The sequence below is a fragment of the Stegodyphus dumicola genome, chromosome 3 (genome assembly GCF_044657685.1).
Source record: "Stegodyphus dumicola isolate Sdum_Otavi_A_Nest chromosome 3, ASM4465768v1".
NCBI classification, from domain to species: Eukaryota; Metazoa; Arthropoda; class Arachnida; order Araneae; family Eresidae; genus Stegodyphus; species Stegodyphus dumicola.
In genome coordinates this window covers 246,342,292-246,369,644 of record NC_140770.1, presented here as the reverse complement: position 1 = coordinate 246,369,644, position 27,353 = coordinate 246,342,292, and the positions used below count along the sequence as shown (strand labels likewise).

Genomic DNA, 27,353 nt, shown 5'->3' with positions numbered 1-27,353 from the left:
TAACTAAATTTAGGGGAAAAAATTAATTTTTGTTTTTCTCTTGTAAAGAGTTATCTATGGGTTCCACTGCTTGCTTTTTTAAGTAATGAGCACAGGCATGATATTCATTTACCTGATGATTTTTCAAAAAAAAAAAAAAAAAAATTTAAATCGGTTTTATTTATTTATATAACTATTTATTTCTCTTTTTCGAATGGCCCGGAAGTGCATGGTAAGGTTAAGTAACTAAATTTAGGGGAAAAAATTAATTTTTGTTTTTCTCTTGTAAAGAGTTATCTATGGGTTCCACTGCTTGCTTTTTTAAGTAATGAGCACAGGCATGATATTCATTTACCTGATGATTTTTCAAAAAAAAAAAAAATTTAAATCGGTTTTATTTATTTATATAACTATTTATTTCTCTTTTTCGAATGGCCCGGAAGTGCATGGTAAGGTTAAGTAACTACATTTAGGGGAAAAAATTAATTTTTGTTTTTCTCTTGTAAAGAGTTATCTATGGGTTCCACTGCTTGCTTTTTTAAGTAATGAGCACAGGCATGATATTCATTTACCTGATGATTTTAAACCAGGTCAGCGTTTCGCTGTTTGGCGTTTTAGTTGTCTAATGATTGGAAGTCATTAACATTATTTTGAAATGTTAGTATTGCGTATAACTTTCTTGACTCGTTTGTGCGGTACGGATGGTACTTTTATTCCAGTGCGGAACAGAAAAAATTAATCATGGTTGTTAGAATTTTTGATTATTTTTTACATTAGCAATCAACTGGGTTCTAAGCACTGCTCGCACCTGCTGTGTAATTCCTGCGTACGTGGAGTGCATGGTAAAAGAAAACGTCATGCGTGAATACAGGCGAAAATTCAATATTGCAGCAAAAGTTTTTTTTTATTGTTATGATTCAGTACTGGATAGTTAACATGCGTGACCGTACTGACCGCATCATAACAGCCATGCTTTGATTCGGTTATCATGTATTGTGTCGTAATATTTTGCAAATAATGTATTTAAAAGTTTACATAAAATGCTATATATTAAAATAATTTACATTTAAAAAGAAAAAAATTTCGTATGTTTGAGTCCCCTCCCCTTCAAAGATTATGGCTGTACTTTTCTTATCAGCGGCTATTAATTCAATGACTTGGTGACTGATATTCTTTTTCCGAGGCTGCTTTATGGGGTCGCGAGGGACCCAAATCTTTAATTTTGCTAAATATGAATCACACTTTCGATGTTAAGAGAGAGCTTCGAAAGTCGGGTTTAGCCTTCATAAACATGACATTTAAATCGAAAAATTTTCGCTGAATTGTCTCTGCATCTTAAACGTTCCTATTTAACTAAGCCCATCATTGTAATTTCACTTGGATTTGAATCCTGGCGGACTGCATGGCCGTTTTTTAGGGTTTCTCCGAGTGTAACGTGATTAAAAGCTAGTTTCTCCTTTAAATTCCTCCATGAAAGTATCTGTACCCTTAGGCAGATAGCTGTAATAAAATAATCTAATGTTAATTCAGTGAAGTTAATTCATTTCCTTTCCAAATATTCAGTGAACATTTTTCATAACGATGTCAAGCTTGTTCGTATAATAAAAATTATTTTAAAACATTCTCTCATACGTCAGTTCTGTCATTTTTTCATTGTCGCTCCGTTGTCGCGAAATTTTCATATGTTCCCGACTTTCCGAGAATTTATATAATGTTGTTATTAAATGTCATCAGTAAAACTAAATGAAATTGGTTGTATTACTTTATAGTACGTATTAAAACAAACCTGCAGTTTTCCACCTAGAGATAACTGATATTATTGGAATTGGTTTCAATATAAAATGATAGTGAAATATCTTTCAAATAACTTGGCACAGTAACTTTTAAAACTAAATTAGAGTCGCATTTTCTCCTGGCATCAGTCTTCAAAATGGAATTAACTTTATACATCACTATCTAGAAAGCAATGAAGTGCCACGATGCTAATACACTGCAATTTGTTTAAAATCTTCTCAGGCCTTTAAAATTATTCACATTTGCAGCTCTTTTAGATGTTTAAATTTCATTGCTCTTCCTTGATACTAGCGCATTAAAAAAAAATCTTGGTCTAAGGAATGAATTATGTCATGCTTTGTTGCATTCTTGTGAAAAGTTTAGTTCCAGTAAAGTATGTCGAAAGTTAATTGTTTGGTTTATAATCTCTGAAGTAGTGAAATTTGCGGAAGATTCATTTAGAGCGTGCGAAATTGTCTTCCCTAGTACTGCCACCCTCAGATTATTTTTAAATGAACAGTTATCCTCGCTTATATTTTTAGCTTAGAGTTTCTTAACTCATTCCCGATTTCTGATGTGTATTCGCACTCTCGTCATTGTTTAAGTAACAATGATTTCTATATTAGGAATTATAAGATATTTTGTGAGAAATATGTATGACCATTAATCTTTAGTCTTTTTCAGAAATTTTGATTTTTATACTTTTTAAGCACATTAGTAGATATGAAGTGGCGATTCTGTGGAACCTGGAGGTGGGAAGGTGAGCGTGCTCAGTGACATTACCGGAAGCTGTAGAGTGGAAGAGAGTTGTTTCAGGCTGCTGGTTGAGATGATTTGTATGGTTCCTGCTTCTTTTAGTTTGTGTTTCGCATTTCAATTTATTTTTTCGAAATTGGCAACGGATAGACAACGGGGGTTTGAACAACAAGTGTAACGGATCTAATCAAGTAAATAACTAACGATGACAAATGCACATTCAAAGTTTGACTATTACTTCTGTCGTTTGACTTAGGATAAAATCGTCTAGAAATTTATAAAGAGGAACTGAAACTGGTTTAAAATGTTAAAAATATGTGGAATAATATGATTTTACGTAATCATCCAGAGTGGTTTTCTGTTTACAAATTGTAATTTTGTTACATGCGTACGAGTTTGAATGCACACAGAATCTGTGATAGCTTGATAAAATGTATTTTCTCAAAAGAAACACTTAAAGCTCTGGAAAAGCACTCGTGCAGCTCTTCTCAGTATGACAGAGCACAATTAGTAGTTACCACTTCAAACTACTAAGAGCGTTAAAACACTACGAAATACAAAACGCATCTAAAGAGCGAAGCTCGCACGGAAATCTCTTATTACTCCGAACTCAAACCTGCACTAAAAACTGAGTACTGATGCTCTCTCTGGTCTTGTACAGTTTTCCCCATGCCGTTAAAACATTTCCAGTAGCTTCGATTTCTAGAAATTGCTGGAAAGCCTATACCATTAGAGCTGGATATAGTTGCACTTTCAAATAGGAATCAGACCAGTTAGTTTTACAGGGATTGGACCAATTTGGCGTGGCAAGATAGCCATTTACCTCAGTGTTAAATAGACTTGCCGCTGTAATTTTATTTTTTCAGCGCAGCTTCATTCTTTTGAGGTCTTGCTGTGAATTTGAACTATTGATTGGTAAATATGTGCTTGATCATCTTTTTTCAAGGCTCTTTAGTAAGATATATTTTATTTTTTTAAGTTAAAAAAAAAATTTTCTTTTCCCATGAAAGCATGTCTAAATATAAACCAAGAGAAGAGTGAAACACTTCGATTTTTGTCTATTACGGGAAATGCATGTGCCTTCATAGAAAAAAAAAGTTTTACAGTATTCTCTCTTTAATGTAATATAGAATAGATTTAGAAAAAGAAAGGAAATTTCTAAAAAAAAAAAAAAATGGCTCATTACTCTTACTTCCTTGGCTCGATAATATATAAGAATACACATTTTCACCTTGCACCGCTTATAGGACTTGATTTCTTACGCAAGTTTTATGATAATGCACTACAAGATAACAAGATTTAACATTTCGTCAAAAGAAAGGCAAAGTATTATTGTTTCCAGTGAATGGGATATTCTTAGAGAGTATCTGGGTAATGGATATTTTGTAACATTTTTTTCTAATATTGTTTGGGATTATTTAAAAATATATCATATACGAACTTAATATATAAAAATTCTAATTGAAAGTTCTAAATTTACCTGAATGGGTATTAAATGTATCTAAAGTCCCATTATATTGCAAAATGATTCATAATTTGTGTATACTGATAAGACTAAATATAGCAAGCTTCAGGATTTCCCCCTTGTAGTAAATCTGAAGCCGATAAGAATCTGTTAAGACTCATCTGTAGATAATTCATGATTGCTTTCTGTAATTAGTCGGAAATGCTGGTTAGGTTACTTAAAATTCGGTGAAGGTTCTCTCCTCATTTAGATAGAATCATAAATGCTTTAATACTCTACTGTGTATAATGATTATTTAATATTTAGTTCTTGATATTATGTTAAGAAAGTTAAGTCTAAGATGGGTATTCTGTACCAAGACAGCATGCATGCAATTTAGGAAAAATTTGAACGTATCATATACTTTGGAGAAAAAATTATTTCGATTGAGTGTAAACATAACAATTACAACTTCAGTTATATAATTATGCATACTGTAATTGTTTAAAGTAGTCTGTGAAGATCTGCGGCAATTAGTAATTCTTAACTTCCATACGATTGAATATTGTAATGTTCTTAAAAGGATATAAATACGTTTCAATACCGTTTACATTAACTTACTTGTAGGATAAAGTGTTGAACTGGATCCTGTAATGGTTAGTCCATTTCCTCCAAAAATGTTAGAATGTTCAGTAATTACAGTGTATATCGTAAAGTAAGGGATTTGCATTTAAGACTGGATTTGTCTTGTGTAAAAAATGTAATTGGATTTTTATTACCCAACCTCATCAGTTTATCACTATTTCTGATGGTCAGTTCTTGTTCTTATGGAACTAAATGATTTGCGCATTATTTTTCTTTGGCAGTATCTGACCTTATTTAACTTGTAAAATATTACCTGCTGTTTAGAATTCGGCCAGTTATCGGATATAATGTTTTGGGCGCAATGTAAGCTTAGCATCTCTGAACTCGAATCCTTCCCTAAATTACTTTATAACAGGACATGGACCCTTCCCCACATATTTCTACGCAAGAAATTTGGCAAATTCTGACATCTGCATATGTGGGGAACAGGGAACTCCTGATCACTACGTTTTCTCATGCCCCTTAACTGAGGATATTCACATAAAATTCCCAAGAACTGACCTCCTGGCATTCCAAAGATTTTTAATTAAAGATAAACATCAATATCCAAAGTTTCAGAAAATTATGCAGTGACTCTCTTCCTACGGCGTAGATCTCTGTCAAGTGTAAATCCACATACAGTTTAAACTTAGTGAAATTTTACATGCTGTAATTATGGACAAAATGGATCCGCTCGTGAACTGAACTTTATAAACTGCAATAAACCAATATATCTGAAATAACCCATGGACACCTACCTCTTTAGCATTATTATAACAATTCATTTAACATTGTGTTGCCAGTACTAATTATAATTATCTCATTATGTTTATTTGTTTATTAATTATGTTTATCTCCTATTTTTGTTGCACCAAATCAGATGTTCAATTTATCTTGTGAATCTCAAATTGTATTCCTACTATTTTGTAATCTACTTATGCCCTACACCATTATTTTTAATAAATACTGGATGCGGGGCGTACTGTGGAATTGCACGATGTACCATAATAGGCAAACTTTAGACCTTTTGAAAAGCTTCAGTTTATGCAAATTCTTATAAAACTTGCAATTACCCCCCCTTTTTTTTTTCTCTCAAAGAGTTAGTATGGGAAGGCATTACCAGTTGACCTATGGTACATCGCTGGTGTCCCCCATACTTTTACCTTTACCTTTACCTGTTTTGGGCGCAGTCAATCTCGTGAATAACTATGCTAATACGTGTAGGATTTAGAAAAAAAAAAAAATCCGAAAGCTTTCGGTTTTTACACTACGCCCAAAGGGGGCGTTTTTCTTAACGTTTTGTGCATTTCCTTTATCTATTAAATATCATGTTCTTCGCATTTAAACCATAAAATTTGATTTAACAGCAATATCGGAAAATAATTTTAAAATGAGCATATCTTTAGAATTTCCTTTGCACAGTCTCGCGCGCTGGAGATTTTTTCCGTACAATGGCTCGCTTTGAAATCGTTGAGTTTGCTAATCAAAAATTCGTTTTAAAGTGTTACAAAATATGAAATCGATAATAAAACAAATTCCAAATTATTGCTTCCAGATGCCCACATTCGTTGGAGGATTACGTTATTCAAAATTTGATGTCTCTAGTTACCGTTGTGTTATCACAAGGCGTAAAACCTATAGATTTTTGCAGATTTTTCATTATTTAATTTCTTTAAATATAATCCAGGGAGATAATATTCGGTGGCAACAATTTGAAAAGGGAAATGGACATTTAAAGTTTTCGACGCAAAATGCCAGAACGAAATTAATAGCCATTCTGGACTAACGCCCTTTGGGCTAAAAAGTGTGTTATGTCAGGTATGAATGTACGCCTTAAAAAATTATCAATCTTTATTCAATAATATTATGTAGCGAAATAGAACGAACGTGCAGCAATACACTTTCCGTTTTATTCAAATATGTCATTTACAACCTGAAATAACTTTGTAACTCATGACTGAATAATGAAAAAATTAATAGCATTTATTTAAAAAGAGAAATTATTTTGATTATTCCTTTATCAAATTGTTGAGTTTGTTTGCATTGAATAATCAGGAATTCCATTTCTCAGAATGCAGTTACTTGCAAACATAATTTTTTCAATTATGGACAAATATTTGAAACAGTTATTTTCTCTTAAATGAGAACAGGAACTTATTAATTAATTTAATTAATTAATTCATTGCAGAGAGATGATCCTCTCCCGGTTTTTACATATGAAGTACCTGAAAATATTTCTCGCTGCAGTGTTGTTTTGCATCTTAGAAGTCTCCCTTATTTCAGTGCGTTACTTCTGCGATATAGGTCGGTGATTATGTAGGTCGAGAGTTAACAGGTTGCTCCACAGCCCGACTATCGAACTTCTCTTGATATTACCGCAATTCGAACTCGTTTTCCTTTGACCAACTGCTGTCATGGCCTCATAGGGGGCGGAGGCAGCACGAGAAACGTCAGACATGCCCTATCGATTTTCTTTCTTGTTGCGTAAAGTCTGTGATAAATTAAAATCAGCAATTTTCTGTAATGTTATTAAAATTGGCAATGAAAGGAACCACCCTGAACCTGAACTTTTGAAGTAAAGGTTTTCAGAAAATCTAGGCGTAGCGTATTTAACCTTAAATATTAAATAATTTTGCGATGTATTTGTGTACGTGCAGTCAAATACTCGTTGAAATTTCCACCTCGATTATTATCTAAGGCGAAGAAAGTTAATTCATAATTATGTTTGAAATTTTTAGAGGAGACAACTAACTATCATATTAAACCCAGTCTGACCTATCATCCATATGATTATGAGAGAGAAATTCCCATGTTATCAAGGCGAAAAACAGTACATTTATTTTATTTATTACGTACTTTACCATTTGACACTAGACAGAAGGGGAGGGATTCCCCGTGGAGGACTTTTTAGGAGAAACTGGGTCGTATTCAAGTTACACATGGGGAAAACCGGGAAAATGACCATGCAGCCAGCCGTTTCACCAGAAATCGAACCTCGAACCGAACTAGCAGTGTTCAGCGGCTTTTACCGTTCAGCCGCTGATGGGCCAAAACAATAAATGAATTTGTTTTTCTGTTGTTAAAGCCCAGCAGCATTTTCTTGATTCAATGACAGCTTCTTTCATAAATTTCTAGATCTTCTTTTATAATGCTTACGCAAAAATTTTATGATCTTATTTTCCTTTTAGGAGGCTACTATTAAATGTTTTCAGCTTTTATAATATTATATACCTATTTGTCGTTAATTTGGTTAGTTTATGGCTTGCCATTTTAGATGTCTGTATAGATTTCATTCTCGCTGAAGTTATAATTATTGATGACCGTTGTTGTTATACAATTATTGGCATTTGAAGCCATACCTAGGTCTAAAACAAGACCTAAGTATGGCTTCAAGTGCCAATAATTGTGTTACAACAACGGTCAGCCTGTTCACCATACCTAGGTCTTTTGGATATTTAGGGAACTTTGCATTGATTTCTGCCTGATCTTCTATGTTATGAATAACTGTAATATAATTGTTGCTGTTAACTGAACCTTTTTCATTGTCACTGATCTGCGGTCTCACCGGTGGCCGATTGTTTTAAGCCCGCTGAATACTGGTGCAGTCTGTTTATCATAAGAAAAGCTCTCGCCAGTTAGTCTGCAGCTACCTGTTGTCGTAAAAACGAGCCTTAACCCATTTTCCGTAGGTGTGTCTTGAAAACGAATGACAACTTTTTCCCCTTCAGCCAACAGTCGCGAAAAACAAAATAACAATAAAGCAAACCTTGGGGTCGCCCCTATTTGAAATATACTAGCCTAGTTGCTTTAGCGACTGCCAACCGCCAGACACTGTGGCGGAAGCCCATTCTCGTGGACAGACAGTAGGTCGATTCGAGTTCCAACCGAGGCAAACGGGCTGATGCATAGGTGTTTTTCGTGGTTTCCTCACACATGTTGCATGAATACAAGCCAGTTTCCTCTAGAAAGTCCTCCGCGATAGCATCGCTAACCTTTGTCAAATAGCTGTCACATGTTTTGTCATATAACCTAATCTATCGCTGACGTAGAACCTAATGGCCAGTGGGAGCTACTATAAATTTTGCGACGTACTGTAGCCTATTCAATAAATACGACTTCTCAACAACTAAATACCAAGTAACTAAAATTTATTAATTCCTCTGCATGTGGGCCCACCAGCGGCCGAGCGGTAAAATCGCTGAACACTGGTAGTTCGGTCCGAGGTTCGAATCCCGCGAACGGGCTGGCTGCATGGGCGTTTTCGCGGTTTTCCCCATGTGTAACGTGTATACGAGTCAGTTTCTCTTAGAAAGTCCTCCACGAAGGCATCCCTCCCCTTAGGCAGATAGCCCTAGTGTGCTTTGCCGTAATTAAAAATACACCACACCTCTGCATGTGGTTCAAACTTGGCTACTTGCGATATTAAATTTAACAACAATTATAGCAATCTGTTGAGTATTTGAGCAACACGAAAAGGCACCTGGAACTAGGTACATTAGCAATTAACATTAATACTACTTTATTCTTAAAACGGTTTGGTTTATTGTTTATGGTAAAGTACTCTAGGTTATGTGCCTTCCAGGAATGCCTTCGTGGAGGACTTTCTATGAGAATTTCCTCGCAGGACTCGTTACACATGAGGAATACCACAAAAGGCCTATGTAGCCAACCCGTTTACCAGTGTTCAGCGACTTCACCGCTCGGCCGCTGTAGGGCTACCTCCTGAGCGGAAATTCGTCTTCATTCTAAACAGTCACGAGGCAGCAATATTTTCTTGCCGTTCTATAGCATGTTTGTGTGTGTGATTATGGCAAAGCCTCGTGGGCCGTCTGCCTAAGAGGTGGGATGCCTTCGTGAAGGACTTTCTAAGGGAAACTGGCTCGTATACACGTTACACATGGGGCAAAACCACGAAAACGCCATGCAGCCAGCCCGTTCGCGGGATTCGAACCTCGACCGAACTACCAGTGTTCAGCGACTTTATCGCTCGGCCGCTGGTGCGTCGCCGTTCTATAGCAAAATGCAATTAATGATTGTTGGCATTTAGATTCGTTTTCTCTTAAATTTGCATAATTCCTAATCTGAGGGAGTAATTCTGATGGAAACCAAGAAAATTGAGGACAGTGCAATGTTAATCTTAATTGTTAATTAATCTTAAATCAATTATTACAGGTGATAATTGAATTATTTACTGATAATTTGAATTACTTTAATTTAATTATTGATAGTTTGAATACTAAGATAACTGTAACGCTTAATTGATATTTTGAATGCTTTCTTTAGGCTGATCATCTTGTTATTACTAAGTTTTTGCGAAATTTCAATCTATTTTTGTGAAAATTCTATTTTACGAATTTTTATGAAATTTCAATCTATTTTATTTTTTATTTTTATTTATTTTCTTTTTAGAAGCATGGAGCAAACGGTTTTTTCGTGTGTGATTTCATATGCGAGCCAGTTTCCCATAGAAGTTGATAATCGTAGCGTGTCTCATTCACCCTGAAGTTGATAATTTTAGCGTGTTTCGCTATAATTACTAAATACCTTTTCCCTTCGGCCCACCAGCGGTCGAGCGGTAAAGTCGCTGAACACTGTTAGTTCGGTCCGAGGTTCGAAACCTGCGAACGGATGGCTGCATGGGTGTTTTTGTTGTTTTCCGCATGTGTAATGTGTATACGAGCCAGTTTTCCTTAGAAAGGCCTCCACGAAGGCATCCCTCCCCTTAGCCCTCGATGCTTTGCCGTAATCACATAAAACCAAATCAAATTCTCTTTTGTATAAAAGAACTTTCTTTCAAAATTTTGTATCACCATCTATATCGCTTTCCTAATCTTCAGCAATAATCTATTTTCAGAAAGCGATAATTTTTGTGCTTTTTAATGTAAAAAACACTGGTTTTTCTTTTTTACAGAATATATGAAGCAACATTAAGAACCAAAGTTATTCTTCCAGAGTTGATTTTCTATTGTGTTATCTTGTATTTTCTTGTTTTGTTTTTATTTTTCCATGACCATTAGTGTTTTTTTTTTTTTTTTTTTTTTTTTTTTTTTTTTTATGTGTGTGTGTGTGTGTGTGTTAAGAATCTTTTGAACTTGGACCATATTTGATTATTTTGGATTTCAAATAATGCTTCACACTTCGAAACTATCAAATACCAACCCTTTTTTCACGAACCAGAACTGCTAGCAGTGATCTTCATTTAAGGAAAATCCAAAGCTGCTACATTAATATAAAGAAAATTTTCTGTTATTATGTGAGAACATGTAAATGAGATTTCAGTTTGTTGAAACAAAAGGAAGTCACGGGAAACAGGAAAACGGAAGATGAACCAGGAAATAGATGCTTTAGGTACCATTAGGAGGATACGATGTGGTGGTCTGAAAGTTTCCTAAAATGCTGCATGACGGCGTAGCCTCGCTATCGCATCCTCCCTCTTCCCTCGTCTAGACGCTGTAATTACTTTTCGGTGAATACCTGTATACCCGTGGAATTTTGAACAGTGAAAAAAAATCCCGGAAATGTATTTGAGCTATAAATAAAGCTGGTGCATATCTCGATAACCTGGCATCTAATTAAGCAGTTCAGCTTAGTAATAAAATGGCCTTTCTCAAATATAAGATGATTGGTTTATTGAGATTACGGCAAAACATACTAGGGCTATCTGCCTAAGGGCAGGGATACCTTCGTGGAGGACGTGCTAAAGGAAACTGGCTCGTATACACGTGACACATGAGGATTACCACGAAAACGCCATGCAGCCAGCCCGTTCGCTGGATTCGAACCTCGACCGAACTACCAGTGTTCAGCGATTTTACCCCTAGGCCGTTGTTGGAACTCTGAATTAAAAATATTAACGAAGTAATAAAGAAAAAGGAATTATATAAAGGGCACATTCTAAAAGAGACTGAAAGCCTAAGTGCTGAATAAGTTAAATGCTAAATTATTACTTAAGAAGAAATTTTTATAAAATTTCAAAGCCTGTTTTATTGTAACTTATTTTGTTGCGAATATTAAGCATTATAGGTTTGAAAAGAGATAATGCTGAGTTCAATTGCGTATCTAATAGTTGGAAAAACTTCTAAATTTTTCTCTCTACAGTAGAAATCGTTTTAAAATCCTAAACTTTCTTTATTTCAGTGTTCATTTAAAACTATACAAACGGAGGCGTATATAAATTTTCCTTTCGTATTGAACCGGGGCTGTTGCTAATTTACATTTAGACGATTTTAAATAAGTAAACTAATCAGCATAACTATTCGGGTCTAGTCCAGACTCCGCAACTATCCGGGACAACACCTCATGGGCCCCATAAGGGCATACATTGATTCTGTTTCATAATACATGCTCACATAGTTCATACAGACACTTGCTTACATAGCTCATAATACGTGTTTACATAGTTCATAATAATTCATTGTCCATATTTTGTGTGTTACCTTTATTTATTAGATATCATGTTCTTCGCACTTAAACCATAAAATTCCGTTCAAGAGCAATATCGCAAAATAATTTTAAATTGAGCTTATCTTTAGAATTTCCGATACGCTGTCTTAGGCGCTGGAGATGAAAATGTTTTTTCCGTACAGTGTTACAATAGCTCGTTTGGAAATCCTTGAGTTTGTTACGCAAAAACTCGTTGAAATTTTACAAAATATGAAATCGATAATAAAACAAATTTCAAATTTGGGCTTTCAGATACCCATATTCGGAGTAGGATTACGTCATTCAAAATTTGATGGCTCCAGGTACCGTTGTTGTAGTTGTCCCCCGACACCTTCGCTTTTATGCATGTTAATTCAAAACTAGTATAAAAATTAAACATTGGTAATCTTAATTGGAATTATGAAATAGAACTCAAAGTAATTGAAATAAACATTAGAAAATTAAGAAACATAATGCTATCTTTGTAAAAACAAATCAAATAATAAAAATTGAAATTAATGTATATATAATAAGAAAAAAGGCATACGCAGGTCATCACCACAAAAACGTTGAGAAAAGTCTTTGCTTGGATGCCTAGTTATACGTGTTTTATTTTTAAATGCTTTTTTAAAAAGGGCAGAATTTTTTTTTTTTTTTTCCTAAACTGTAGTTTTTTAACTGAAAATCTGGCCCTACCAGTGGCAGAGTGTTAAGACAGCTGAATATTGGTAGTTCTACCTGCTTTGGTTTCGAACTGGCGAACGGACTGGCTGTATGGTTGTTTTTCATAGTTTTCCCTCAGAAAGTCCTTCGCGAAGGCATCGTTCCTTTTGGGTAGATAGCCTTTGTGGCTTTGCCATATTAAATTAACCTAACCTAATCCAGCTTAAAATCCAATTTGTTACAAAACAAGCCAGCCGCTGAGAAGCTCTTTTTCGAATATTGGCCGCGGGAAACGCAGAATAATGTTTTAATTAGTATTTTATTCAAAGCAAAAATTAAGAAGTGCATATCACCTATTCATCATGAAGATGGAAAATGTAAATAATATATTTTTCAAGATATCTTTTGAAAAATGTTCTTTTCTGTGGTAACAGACACAATCTTTCTGTCTGTTTCTTATGGTAGACAGACAGTAGACTGTTTTTAACGATTTACCAAGAAACCGGTTTTACATTTCCCAATCACTATCACTGTAAAGATACTTCTACAAAGATAGCAAATGATACTTCACACTTTTCGAACCACCACTTTTCCGAAGATGTTTCGAGAAGGTGGATCTCTGAAATTTCACATCGCATCTCGTGTTAGAAACATCTGTTCTAGAGCGGGCTTCGGAAGTAGGGAGGAGAATGGAGCAAAAGAGCGAAATTAGAAAGCACTTTTTACTTTCTTGAATTTTTTTAGGTTTTTGGTAAAAGAACCTTGTATACCTAGCGTGGCAAGTAAATGATAATGTTATCATTGGAAAACTGACAGTTAAAACCAGCTGCATTTCAAAACGTCATTTATCACTTAGCCAAGCAAAGCAATTTTTTAACTCTGTTTTATACCATTTAGTGGAAAGCGATTGTCCCAAACACATTATATCGCACAAGAATGCACGTTCGCACCGGTCAGTGTGCATCTACTTAACTGTATTCTTATTCTCCAGATTTATAACCATGTGATGATTTTCTCTTTCCAGATTTAAAATTTTTTCCTTAAATAGAAGTATTTATCTCACAGTGAAGAGATGCAAAGAACTATGACATCCATTCTTCGCGTGATACAAAAAAAAAAAAAAAAAAAAAAAAAAAAAAAAAAGAAAGAAAAAAAGAAAAGAAAGAGCTCAACAAGTAGTTTTTAATCTTGGATATTTTTTTAAATAAATGCATTGCTGTTATTTAATTCCCATTGTATATTTATTGGGTTACCTATACCTAAATACTTTTTAGTTTTGTTTCATTATTCACCTTTCTTTTGGTTTTAATGTGAACCTGTGATTGCATGTATGACTGCTGTACCTCATTTTTACTTGCTGGTTTTATTTTGAACTTCTGCTCTTCTAAATAAGAAACCCGACGTCTGTAGTCAGAGGTGATGAAGGTCATATGTTGTTGAGAGGGAAAAACTGACTTGCTGACGCATTCTTTTTAAAGAACAATTTCTTCGTTATTAATGGTTACCTGATATTCATGAAGAAAGAAAAATATCAGAAATAAAAATTAAAAAAAAAAATATCATTCCGTGCACCTTTTTTTAATTAATATTATTCTTATGGACTCCTGTAATACTTTTCTTGCGTACCGTAGAACACTACCTGCTTTTTCTTTAATTCCTATAAATATTATTATTCCTATATTCTTTAGTTCCTATATTTCCTATGTTCTATTAGGTCCAAATTTTCTTAAATTGTATTGTATTTGCAATTTGTATTAAAGTTACAAAATTCATCATATTTTTGACGTTTTGATTTAAAAGTTTAAATACTCATGATACTGTGCTTTAATTTTTTTAGGGAGATCTGGCCAAAAAGAAAATATACCCGACCTTATGGTAAGTTCACTTGAATCACTTTATAAAGATGTAATGTGACTGAAAAATTATAACCGTAGTTTGCTGAGTTAAGTCTGTAGTAAAATATACAAGTATTATTATTATATCGAGAAAGAACGCTTTGATTATAAAAACTGTCTAGACTTTTCGTCTTTTTCGTAACTGCATTCGATTTTTGCACGTCAGACCTCAAAAGTACATTCGATTTCGTTCCAAATTCGTTGAATGATAAAAGTAGCACTCGCTTGTATCATTCGGTACCACAAGCGCTAAACGTAAGAAATCTCTTCATCGTACAGAATATTCATAATTTAGTCACCAAAATAAATGTAATGGGGTGAGACAGCACCATCTAAAATTGCCGTCCAAAGCTACAAGGTACGCCTTCCTTAACAAGTGCAGTAACTCCAAGGTAAGGAGTAGATCAAAGAGGACGACTGGATCGATTTATTGTCTCGATACAGGTATAGATCTCCTTTCTAGGAGCCTTAGCCGGCGCTGTGGACTTTGTCATTCGTAACTTAAATTCTCATCCACCAAAATTTAAGTTTTTATAAAATCCACCTGTTATTTTTCAATGATCTTGTATTCTAAACCTTACTGTGTTTATTCTAAACCTTACTGTGTATTCTAAAACTTACTGTGTTACTGTGTAACAATTTGTGATGTAATGGAAACTCGCTGTTAGAGGCTTAAATCCGTTATTATTCATTTTCCTGTAAAATTAAATTTCTTATTTTAAAAATATTAAAATTAAATTTCCTAATGAAAATTTCCTAGTATTGACATTTCCTGATTCTAAAGCTATAACTATTTTATTTCATTTCCAGGGCACTGTATCGTGATGGATTGTTGCCTCCTAAAACTAGCTTTGTGGGCTATGCTAGGAGTGATCTGACTGTTCAAGATATTCGTAATAGATCTGAACCTTACATGCAGGTAGCTTTAAATTTTTGTTTCTAATCTGTAAATTCTTGTACAATATATATAGATATATGAACATATATTTTTAACTTTATTGGATTTGGGGAATGATCATAACTTAACTAACGCTTGTCTTGCAAATGCGTAGCTAATCATACTACGCATATGTCAAGTTCACATAAACATGTGTATAAGATGGGATTGCAGCTCTCTTTCTCACTAGAGGTTGGATGACCGCGTTAACTGTACGAGTTTTTAATGCTGGTAGGTCGCGCTTATATGTATATTGATCTTTGTAATAATGTTCTATTTTTAGTATTATTATTTTGTATTGGTATACCTGTAAAATAATAAACTAATGTGTAGAAAAATATCATCTGTTCTTCAACTCTAATTTTCTACACTAATGGAGATAATGATAGTTGGGAAGCTCAACTTGCCTACTTAACCACAACTTCTCAGAATATTTATCATACCTAAACATAGTAACAACCACTAATATGAGAAAGTAAGCATCCTCAGACTTGAAAAGCAGTATTCATACTGCTATATTATCTAATATGAGAAAGTAAGCATCCTCACAGACTTGAAAAGCAGTATGAATATTGTTTATCTCACTAGAAATGCTAGCATTTTGGGAATGGCAGGCTTGTAAAAGGCTATAAGCTTTGGTGGTGAAAGTGTGCCACATTTGAATAGTAAATCTACATTTGGAGATAGTTTTAATAATACAAGGTGTCAACCGTGATTGACAACTAAAACAATCTCATTTAATTTGAGATGAACTTCACCTGAAATGCCTGATCAGCACTTATCAACAAGTTAATAAGGATATCGACTATTGAGAATCAGACTAGATGGGTTTATAACGCGACCATGGCGCTGGAGCAGGAGTTTGGTGATAGCAGCTGACTCTACGTGTCAAACAAATGCACAAAGGACGGACAACAATGTTAAACTTTTACCTTTCTAAAAGGCAAAGTTAGATTTTCTTGACAATCTGTACTTCTTTTATAGAAGGGGATGATGGGGGCATATTGAGCATGAAACCTTCGAGAATAGGTACTGAGATAAGATTCCCAGTCGAAGACGGTTTAGAGAGGGTAAGTAAACTACTTTGAACAAGTTTGAGCATGTCTTTGTTTGTCTTTGATTCTGATACTTCCTGCGAATTCCCCGAATTTGAGTAATTCTCTCTCAAATGTCGTACATCAAGTACACTCGCTCATGATTATCGTATTCTAAGAGGGCAGTGTATCTGTCAACACTACAATGCACAATGTCATGATGTTACACTTTGTAGCGGATAGTTAGGAATAACCCGAAGCTACGAATAACCCGTAGGAATTCAGAGGAAGATTTTTTTAACTTGCTAGCTGTCTTGTAAATAACCTGTTTTCCCGTAGTTTGCTGAGTTAAGTCTGTAGTAAAATATACAAGTGGATCATCGAGAAAGAACGCTTTGATTATAAAAACTGTCTAAACTTTTCGTCTTTATCGTTGAGACAGCGTAACTTAAGATCTTTCATTTAAAGTAAAGCTGCTTAACAAACTAAGTGATTTAAAGCGAATAAATGCATTTCTTAATAATTTAAATACTTATTTTCTTTCTTAATAATCACCATTGATGAAACATAAAATATATTTAATTACAATGTATTCAAGCTATAATAAGGAACATTTGAAAAAGTATTATAGTTCATATTTTACTAATGTTATATTTAGTACCTCTGATAAAATTATTTTTTAATAATATACTCCTTTGTTCCAATTTCCACTCCCTGTTGAGAGTCTTCCCACCCCCCCCTTCTGAGTTTTTTTAATTTTTGTGAAGCTGTAATGTTTTCTTGACATATATCAGTTTTGATTATCCACTTGTTTTTGTCTAAAGTTTTCAGTCTTCAGATCGTTTCAATACTGCTTTTTAGTCAAGCTATTACTAGACTATAACTGATAATTATTAGACTTTTGCATCATGTAATTAAGTAATTATATATATTTTTTTCCAGCTATAAAAGAATAGGAAAAGTTTCAGAAAATGAAGTAAAAATAATATTGTTTCCTTGTGAATTGCTTATTTTTATAGTAATTCTAAATGTTATGGAAAAATCTGTTTTCTAAGGCAATTAAATTACTTCATTGCATATCTTGTCATATCTGTATATATTATCTTTGCAGGTTAGTGAAAATCAAAAGCAGAAATTAGAAGACTTTTTCAAAAAGAATTATTATGTTAGTGGTACATATGCAAAACCTGAAGATTATGCTAAACTTAATAAGGAATTGGAAGCTTTGGAACAATCCTCATCCCCAGCACATAGGCTTTTTTATCTAGCTCTGCCTCCTACAGTTTTTGCTGTTGTGACCACCAATGTGAAACTCAAATGCATGGCTTCAAAGTAAGTGAAATCTTGCCCGCTCCGTTGTGTGAATATTAAATTCATTATGGTACTTTTGCCTTAAAATATGGCTCCCTAGCGGCTATAGGGAGATAGACTAACTGCCTATCTCCCTATAGCCCTCGTGGACTTTGCCATAATTGAATAATCCAATCCCTTAAAATATGACACATATTAATTCAGAAGTCAAACAACAAAATTCAGCGTAATATTTTCAAAATTTTTAAATCAAAATTTTTCAAAAAAAATTTTTAAAAATATCATCTGTTCTTCAACTCTAATTTTCTACACTAATGGAGATAATGATAGTTGGGAAGCTCAACTTGCCTACTTAACCACAACTTCTCAGAATATTTATCATACCTAAACATAGTAACAACCACTAATATGAGAAAGTAAGCATCCTCAGACTTGAAGGACTAGTTTCGATGGTTTTTCCGAACCCCCATCCTCAGCTGCAAAACCGCAAATGAACAAGATAGGAAATAATGATTAGATAAGATAAGAAAGCCTGGACAAGAATAAGCAAGTGGCGCCATCTGTTGGTGAAACCAGAACTAAAACATAATGTCTTTAAAGGGCAAAGGCAGAGTTGGATTGGAATTAGGATCGTTAACTAGAACAGAAAGATTTTTTTGACTGTGAAATGCCTCTAGAAAATCCAGTTCTCCAATGGAAGATGTTTTTTGAATAATTTTGGCAGCAGAAAAATTGAAAGTGTGATTTTCGGACCAACAATGTTGAGCAACAGAAGACTTCTGTGTTTCCTTTTTTCTAGCATATGCCTCATGTTCCTTGACGCGAAATTTTAAGGCTCTCGTAGTTTGACCAATGTAAATCAAACCACACTGGCAAGGAATCCTATAAATACCCCAAGAATTCTTATCCGGAATGGGGTCCTTGAGTATGGAAATCGGAATTTTATTGATGGGAGAATAAACAACCCGAAAGTTAAATTTCTGCAAAATATGTGCAATTTTATAGCTAATTGATGGAAAGAAGGAAATGAAAGCAGAATTTTTATAATCTTCTAAAACAAGAGTGTGCCTTTTAGTGTGTTGAGATGAGAATTTTTTAACTGCTTGATTAATAATGTTGGGTGAAAAGCCCCTGTCAATAGATATTGCTTTTAAATAATTTAGTTCTTCATCAAGGGCTAGTTTGGAGGAGCAAACTTGAAGAGCACGGAAAACATAGGAATAAAATGAAGCTAACTTTTGTTTAGTCGAATGACATGATTTAAAGTGTGGTGGAAGGCAAACCGATGAAGGTTTACGGTAAACCGTACTACTGAAGTTGGATGCGTTACGTGTGACCAGAATGTCGAGAAACGGAAGAGAATTGCAAGTCTCAAGTTCAAAAGTGAACTGAATAGCAGGATCAATAGAATTCATTGTTGAAAGATTTTTATTTAAATCATCTTTATTACCTTCAAACAGGGTAAAAGTATCGTCTACGTAGCGGAACCATGCCGGGAAGTTTAAAGTTTCAAACAATTTTGATTCATAATAATGCATGTAGATATCAACCAGGATGGGACTGCGGGGGCTTCCCATGGCTAATCCCTCAGTTTGCTTGTAATATTTATTTTGAAAAACAAAATGTGTTTGTTTCAAACAAAGTTGAGTGAGAGAAATTAGCTCATCAATTTCGATGCAAGAGAAATGAAATTCGCGAAGTCTGGTTTCTAGACATCTTAATGCACCCTCCACTGGGACATTGGTGAATAATGATTTTACATCAAAAGAAACCATGAGTAAATTACTAGGGGAAATGTTTTTAACCTTTTTTACAAACTCTATTGAATTTTTTATGGTGTAAATGTTATTGTATAATAGAGTTGAAAATCTAGAAACTAAATATTTAGCTAATGGATACGAGGCAGTACCTAAATTTGATGCAATAGGGCGGAAAGGAATACCACTTTTATGGATTTTGGGAAGAGCATATAATCTGGCACAATTCGCAACAGATGGTATAAGCGAATGTTTTAAGTTGCTTGAAATGATTTGTGAAGATTTGATCGCAGTTTTTATTTTTGACAAGTCCGAAGGTGAAGGATCTTTAGGGATCGGATTATATGGTCCTTCGTTTAAGAGTTTAGTGTCACCATCGATGTAAGTGTTCTTATCCATGACGACTATCTGGCCACCTTTGTCGGCCTTTGAAATGATAATATCCGGGTTAGAATGAATTTCGCGCATTGTAGTTCTTTCTCTCGTAGTTAGATTTGGTTTCAAAGGTTTATTATTGAACTTCATATTATGAGCGATAAGATGCCTAATCATATCTTTCTGTGAATCTGAAACCTTACTGAAATTTGAAAGCTTTTTCGATTGGAGCCAAAATCTTTGGAATCGAGGGTTTACAGGTTTGTGAGAAGTTAAAATTATATTTTAGAATTCTCTCTTGCTCTTCTGAAAGACTAACATTAGAAATATTAACTATTGGTTTGATTAAGACACAATAACACGCTGAATAAATACTAATTCAGAAGTCAAGCAACAAAAATCAGCGTTATACCTACAAAATATTCACAGGACTAGTTTCGATGGTTTTACCGAACCATCATCTTCAGCTGCAAAACCGCAAATGAACAAGATAGGAAATAATGATTAGATAAGATAAGAAAGCCTGGACAAGAATAAGCAAGTGGCGCTATCTGTTGGCGAAACCAGAACTAAAACGTAATTTCTTTAAAGGCCGAAGGCAAAGATAGATTGGAATTAGGATCGTTAACTAGAACAGAAAGATTTTTTTGACTGTGAAATGCCTCTAGAAAATCCAGTTCTCCAATGGAAGATGTTTTTTGAATAATTTTGGCAGCAGAAAAATTGAAAGTGTGATTTTCGGACCAACAATGTTGAGCAACAGAAGACTTCTGTGTTTCCTTTTTTCTAGCATATGCCTCATGTTCCTTGACGCGAAATTTTAAGGCTCTCGTAGTTTGACCAATGTAAATCAAACCACACTGGCAAGGAATCCTATAAATACCCCAAGAATTCTTATCCGGAATGGGGTCCTTGAGTATGGAAATCGGAATTTTATTGATGGGAGAATAAACAACCCGAAAGTTAAATTTCTGCAAAATATGTGCAATTTTATAGCTAATTGATGGAAAGAAGGAAATGAAAGCAGAATTTTTATAATCTTCTAAAACAAGAGTGTGCCTTTTAGTGTGTTGAGATGAGAATTTTTTAACTGCTTGATTAATAATGTTGGGTGAAAAGCCCCTGTCAATAGATATTGCTTTTAAATAATTTAGTTCTTCATCAAGGGCTAGTTTGGAGGAGCAAACTTGAAGAGCACGGAAAACATAGGAATAAAATGAAGCTAACTTTTGTTTAGTCGAATGACATGATTTAAAGTGTGGTGGAAGGCAAACCGATGAAGGTTTACGGTAAACCGTACTACTGAAGTTGGATGCGTTACGTGTGACCAGAATGTCGAGAAACGGAAGAGAATTGCAAGTCTCAAGTTCAAAAGTGAACTGAATAGCAGGATCAATAGAATTCATTGTTGAAAGATTTTTATTTAAATCATCTTTATTACCTTCAAACAGGGTAAAAGTATCGTCTACGTAGCGGAACCATGCCGGGAAGTTTAAAGTTTCAAACAATTTTGATTCATAATAATGCATGTAGATATCAACCAGGATGGGACTGCGGGGGCTTCCCATGGCTAATCCCTCAGTTTGCTTGTAATATTTATTTTGAAAAACAAAATGTGTTTGTTTCAAACAAAGTTGAGTGAGAGAAATTAGCTCATCAATTTCGATGCAAGAGAAATGAAATTCGCGAAGTCTGGTTTCTAGACATCTTAATGCACCCTCCACTGGGACATTGGTGAATAATGATTTTACATCAAAAGAAACCATGAGTAAATTACTAGGGGAAATGTTTTTAACCTTTTTTACAAACTCTATTGAATTTTTTATGGTGTAAATGTTATTGTATAATAGAGTTGAAAATCTAGAAACTAAATATTTAGCTAATGGATACGAGGCAGTACCTAAATTTGATGCAATAGGGCGGAAAGGAATACCACTTTTATGGATTTTGGGAAGAGCATATAATCTGGCACAATTCGCAACAGATGGTATAAGCGAATGTTTTAAGTTGCTTGAAATGATTTGTGAAGATTTGATCGCAGTTTTTATTTTTGACAAGTCCGAAGGTGAAGGATCTTTAGGAATCGGATTATATGGTCCTTCGTTTAAGAGTTTAGTGTCACCATCGATGTAAGTGTTCTTATCCATGACGACTATCTGGCCACCTTTGTCGGCCTTTGAAATGATAATATCCGGGTTAGAATGAATTTCGCGCATTGTAGTTCTTTCTCTCGTAGTTAGATTTGGTTTCAAAGGTTTATTATTGAACTTCATATTATGAGCGATAAGATGCCTAATCATATCTTTCTGTGAATCTGAAACCTTACTGAAATTTGAAAGCTTTTTCGATTGGAGCCAAAATCTTTGGAATCGAGGGTTTACAGGTTTGTGAGAAGTTAAAATTATATTTTAGAATTCTCTCTTGCTCTTCTGAAAGACTAACATTAGAAATATTAACTATTGGTTTGATTAAGACACAATAACACGCTGAATAAATACTAATTCAGAAGTCAAGCAACAAAAATCAGCGTTATACCTACAAAATATTCACAGGACTAGTTTCGATGGTTTTACCGAACCATCATCTTCAGCTGCAAAACCGCAAATGAACAAGATAGGAAATAATGATTAGATAAGATAAGAAAGCCTGGACAAGAATAAGCAAGTGGCGCTATCTGTTGGCGAAACCAGAACTAAAACGTAATTTCTTTAAAGGCCGAAGGCAAAGATAGATTGGAATTAGGATCGTTAACTAGAACAGAAAGATTTTTTTGAATGTGAAATGCCTTTAGAAAAACCAGTTCTCCAATGGAAGATGTTTTTTGAATAATTTTGGCAGCAGAAAAATTGAAAGTGTGATTTTCGGACCAACAATCTTGAGCAACAGAGGACTTCTGTGTTTCCTTTTTTCTAACATATGCCTCATGTTCTTTGACGCGAAATTTTAAGGCTCTCCTAGTTTGGCGAATGTAAATCAAACCACACTGGCAAGGAATCCTATAAATAACCCAAGAATTCTTATCCGGAATGGGGTCCTTGACTATGGAACTCGGAATTTTATTGATGGGAGAATAAACAACCCGAAAGTTAAATTTCTGCAAAATATGTGCAATTTTATAGCTAATTGATGGAAAGAAGGAAATGACAGCAGAATTTTTATAATCTTCTAAAACAAGAGTGTGCCTTTTAGTGTGTTGAGATGAGAATTTTTTAACTGCTTGATTAATAATGTTGGGTGAAAAGCCCCTGTCAATAGATATTGCTTTTAAATAATTTAGTTCTTCATCAAGGGCTAGTTTGGAGGAGCAAACTTGAAGAGCACGGAAAACATAGGAATAAAATGAAGCTAACTTTTGTTTAGTCGAATGACATGATTTAAAGTGTGGTGGAAGGCAAACCGATGAAGGTTTACGGTAAACCGTACTACTGAAGTTGGATGCGTTACGTGTGACCAGAATGTCGAGAAACGGAAGAGAATTGCAAGTCTCAAGTTCAAAAGTGAACTGAATAGCAGGATCAATAGAATTCATTGTTGAAAGATTTTTATTTAAATCATCTTTATTACCTTCAAACAGGGTAAAAGTATCGTCTACGTAGCGGAACCATGCCGGGAAGTTTAAAGTTTCAAACAATTTTGATTCATAATAATGCATGTAGATATCAACCAGGATGGGACTGCGGGGGCTTCCCATGGCTAATCCCTCAGTTTGCTTGTAATATTTATTTTGGAAAACAAAATGTGTTTGTTTCAAACAGAGTTGAGTGAGAGAAATTAGCTCATCAATTTCGATGCAAGAGATGCCAGGTAGTTCCGCTACGTAGACGATACTTTTACCCTGTTTGAAGGTAATAAAGATGATTTAAATAAAAATCTTTCAACAATGAATTCTATTGATCCTGCTATTCAGTTCACTTTTGAACTTGAGACTTGCAATTCTCTTCCGTTTCTCGACATTCTGGTCACACGTAACACATCCAACTTCAGTACTACAGTTTACCGTAAACCTTCATCGGTTTGCCTTCCCACACTTTAAATCATGTCATCCGACTAAACAAAAGTTAGCTTCATTTTATTCCTATGTTTTCCGTGCTCTTCAAGTTTGCTTATCCAAATTCGCCCTTGATGAAGAACTAAATTATTTAAAAGCAATACTTATTGACAGGGGCTTTTCACCCAACATTATTAATCAAGCAGTTAAAAAATTCTCATCTGAACACACTAAAAGCCACACTCTTATTTTAGGAGATTATAAAAATTCTGTTGTCATTCCCTTCTTTCCATCAATTAGCTATAAAGTTGCACATATTTTGCAGAAATTTAACTTTCGGGTTGTTTATTCTCCCATCAATAAAATTCCAACTTCTATACTCAAGGACCCCATTCCGGATATGAATTCCTGGGGTATTTATAGGATTCCTTGCCAGTGTGGTTTAATTTACATTGGCCAAACTAAGAGAGCCTTAAAATTTCGCGTCAAAGAACATGAGGCATATGTTAGAAAAAAGGAAACACAGAAGTCTTCTGTTGCTCAACATTGTTGGTCCGAAAATCATACTTTCAATTTTTCTGCTGCCAAAATTATTCAAAAAACATCTTCCATTGGAGAACTGGATTTTCTAGAGGCATTTCACATTCATAAAAATCTTTCTGTTCTAGTTAACGATCCTAATTCCAATCCAAATTTGCCTTCGGCTTTTAGAGAAATTATGTTTTAGTTCTGGTTTCGCCAACAGATGGCGCCACTTGCTTATTCTTGTCCAGGCTTTCTTATCTTATCTAATCATTATTTTCTATCTTGTTCATTTGCGGTTTTGCAGCTGAAGATGATGGTTCGGTAAAACCATCGAAACTAGTCCTGTGAAAATTTTGTAGGTATAACACTGATTTTTGTTGTTTGACTTCTGAATTAGTATTGGTTTGATGTTTACTATGGGAAGGCTTTTTGGACTAGTTGAACTGGAAGACTGTAAAAGAAGTTTTTCGAATTTAACTGCAAGGATAGCAGTTAAAAGATTCTCATCTCAACACACTAAAAGGCACACTCTTGTTTTAGGAGATTATAAAAATTCTGTTGTCATTCCCTTCTTTCCATCAATTAGCTATAAAATTGCACATGTTTTGCAGAAATTTTTTTGGGTTGTTTATTCTTCCATCAATAAAATTCCGAGTTCCATAGTCAAGGACCCCATTCCGGATAAGAATTCTTGGGTTATTTATAGGATTCCTTGCCAGTGTGGTTTGATTTACATTCGCCAAACTAGGAGAGCCTTAAAATTTCGCGTCAAAGAACATGAGGCATATGTTAGAAAAAAGGAAACACAGAAGTCCTCTGTTGCTCAAGATTGTTGGTCCGAAAATCACACTTTCAATTTTTCTGCTGCCAAAATTATTCAAAAAACATCTTCCATTGGAGAACTGGTTTTTCTAAAGGCATTTCACATTCAAAAAAATCTTTCTGTTCTAGTTAAGGATCCTAATTCCAATCTATCTTTGCCTTCGGCCTTTAAAGAAATTACGTTTTAGTTCTGTTTTCACCAACAGATGGCGCCACTTGCTTATTCTTGTTCAGACTTTCTTATGTTATCTAATCCTAATTTCCTATCTTTTTCATTTGCGGTTTTGCAGCTGAGGATGGTGGTTCGGAAAAACCATCGAAACTACTCCTGTAAAAATTTTGAAAATATTACGCTGATTTTTGTTGTTTGATTTCTGAATTAGTATTTATTCGGCATGTTATTGTGTCTTAATTATGCCACATATTATTGACAACTTCTATTGGTATTTTTTCCATTAGTTTACACTTAAAACAAACAGTGCCTCTTCGACTTTTCTCGCCGATTTGTACTATCCTACAAGCTTTCAACTGATTAGGTATAACACCTAAAGTCTGGATCAAAAAAATGAGAAGAATGATTTACTGTGAATATTCCAAATGCAAGTAGTGAAATTCATTTAAGTGGGGGGGGGAGGAAATACAAGAAATAATTAGATCAAAAATGCGATTGCATTAATTATAGTTATAAAGAAAATTATCGTAAAGAATGAAACCAAACTAAACGGGCTTGACACTGCTATTAGCTTGACGCTAATAAATATTAGTGAGAAAACATGCCAATGATATTTCTTTAGCAGAAAATAATCCTGTTTTTTAATTAATGGTTAAATTAACCTTTTGTTGGTCATCAACGAGCTCGGCTCGCATTTCAGTTGTGCACCTCAGTGGTTGCAAATGAACGGAGCTCGCATTACAGATTATTATTATTATTATTATTATGATAAGGGCACAGCCTTATATAATGCAGCCGGCAGGTCCGATACTTCTAGCCGGCCGTATGATAAAAAAAACGAAATATATATATATATATATATATATATATATATAAGAAAAAAAACCAAAGTCCAAAATCTGAGTCTCAGTGCCGAATTCTAATTCTATCTTTGTTTGTATTTATAATTTTCATTATTGTCTCTGCAAAATCTTTCGAATTTGAATAGTTCCTTTTAAAATCTACCTTTTTTTTTTTTTTTTTTTTTTTTTTTTTTCTGTATTTCTCTCTTGCATTCCGGGTAAGTGTGCATTCATCGACGAAGTGCCTGGCGTCCCCAAACTTATCACAAATTAAGCATTTATCATTATTCTGTAGGTGGAACCGATTTACATATATACGACTGACAGATTTCGCGCGTATTTTGGAAAGAAAGAATTGCTTATTTCAATAACCATCGAAGGGTTAATGATTTTTAATTAACGATCTTAAATTCATTGTATGGTATTATCTGGCTGTAATGAAAGTTTTCCACCAAAAAACGTTCTTAATAAAGTTAAAAAAACATGAAAGCAGTACCTTTAGTGCAGGTAGTAATCGCTACCCAAATCTATGATTTTTTGTCAACGTTTTGTAGTTTTCAAAGCCTTCGGCCCAGAAATTTGGTGGCTGCCAATCTAAAAGTAGATCAACCTCATTTCGGACGTCCTGTGTAGAATGGAAGACAGCACCAGCAACATGTAGCTGCGGGGTGTGGAAAGTAGAAGTCCGAAAGAGCATTGTCGGGACTATATGGTGGGTATGGCAAAAGATTCCATTCGAGTCCGTACAGAGACCAGCCGGTGAATGCAGATATATGTGGTCTTGCATGATCTTGATGGAACACTACCTTTTTGCCCCGGAACTCAATGCGATGTTTTTCCGTGAAAGCATAAAAGCATCAACATGGACTAACATCTCGCTGTACAGCTTACTGTCGAGGGTTTTACCTTTTTCCAGATATTCTTTGTGGATAATACCACGGCAATCCAACTGGATACAAAGCATGAAGTTTTTATTAAACAAATTGTGCTTTGCGACGATGCCGACAAACTCCCTTTTCGGGCTGTGTTGTTTA

General features: G+C 34.5%; 1 protein-coding gene across 2 annotated transcripts in view; it reads left to right on the top strand.

Moving 5' to 3' along the window:
• Window positions 1-27,353, top strand: part of Zw (glucose-6-phosphate 1-dehydrogenase Zw) — a 107,243-nt gene that overhangs the window by 55,288 nt on the left and 24,602 nt on the right. For both annotated transcript variants that reach the window (XM_085814014.1, XM_035369504.2), the window contains exons 2-4: window positions 14,499-14,536; window positions 15,367-15,475; window positions 17,639-17,859. In XM_085814014.1, the coding sequence (XP_085670140.1) occupies window positions 14,499-14,536; window positions 15,367-15,475; window positions 17,639-17,859 (368 nt within the window). The remainder of the gene's footprint in view (window positions 1-14,498; window positions 14,537-15,366; window positions 15,476-17,638; window positions 17,860-27,353) is intronic.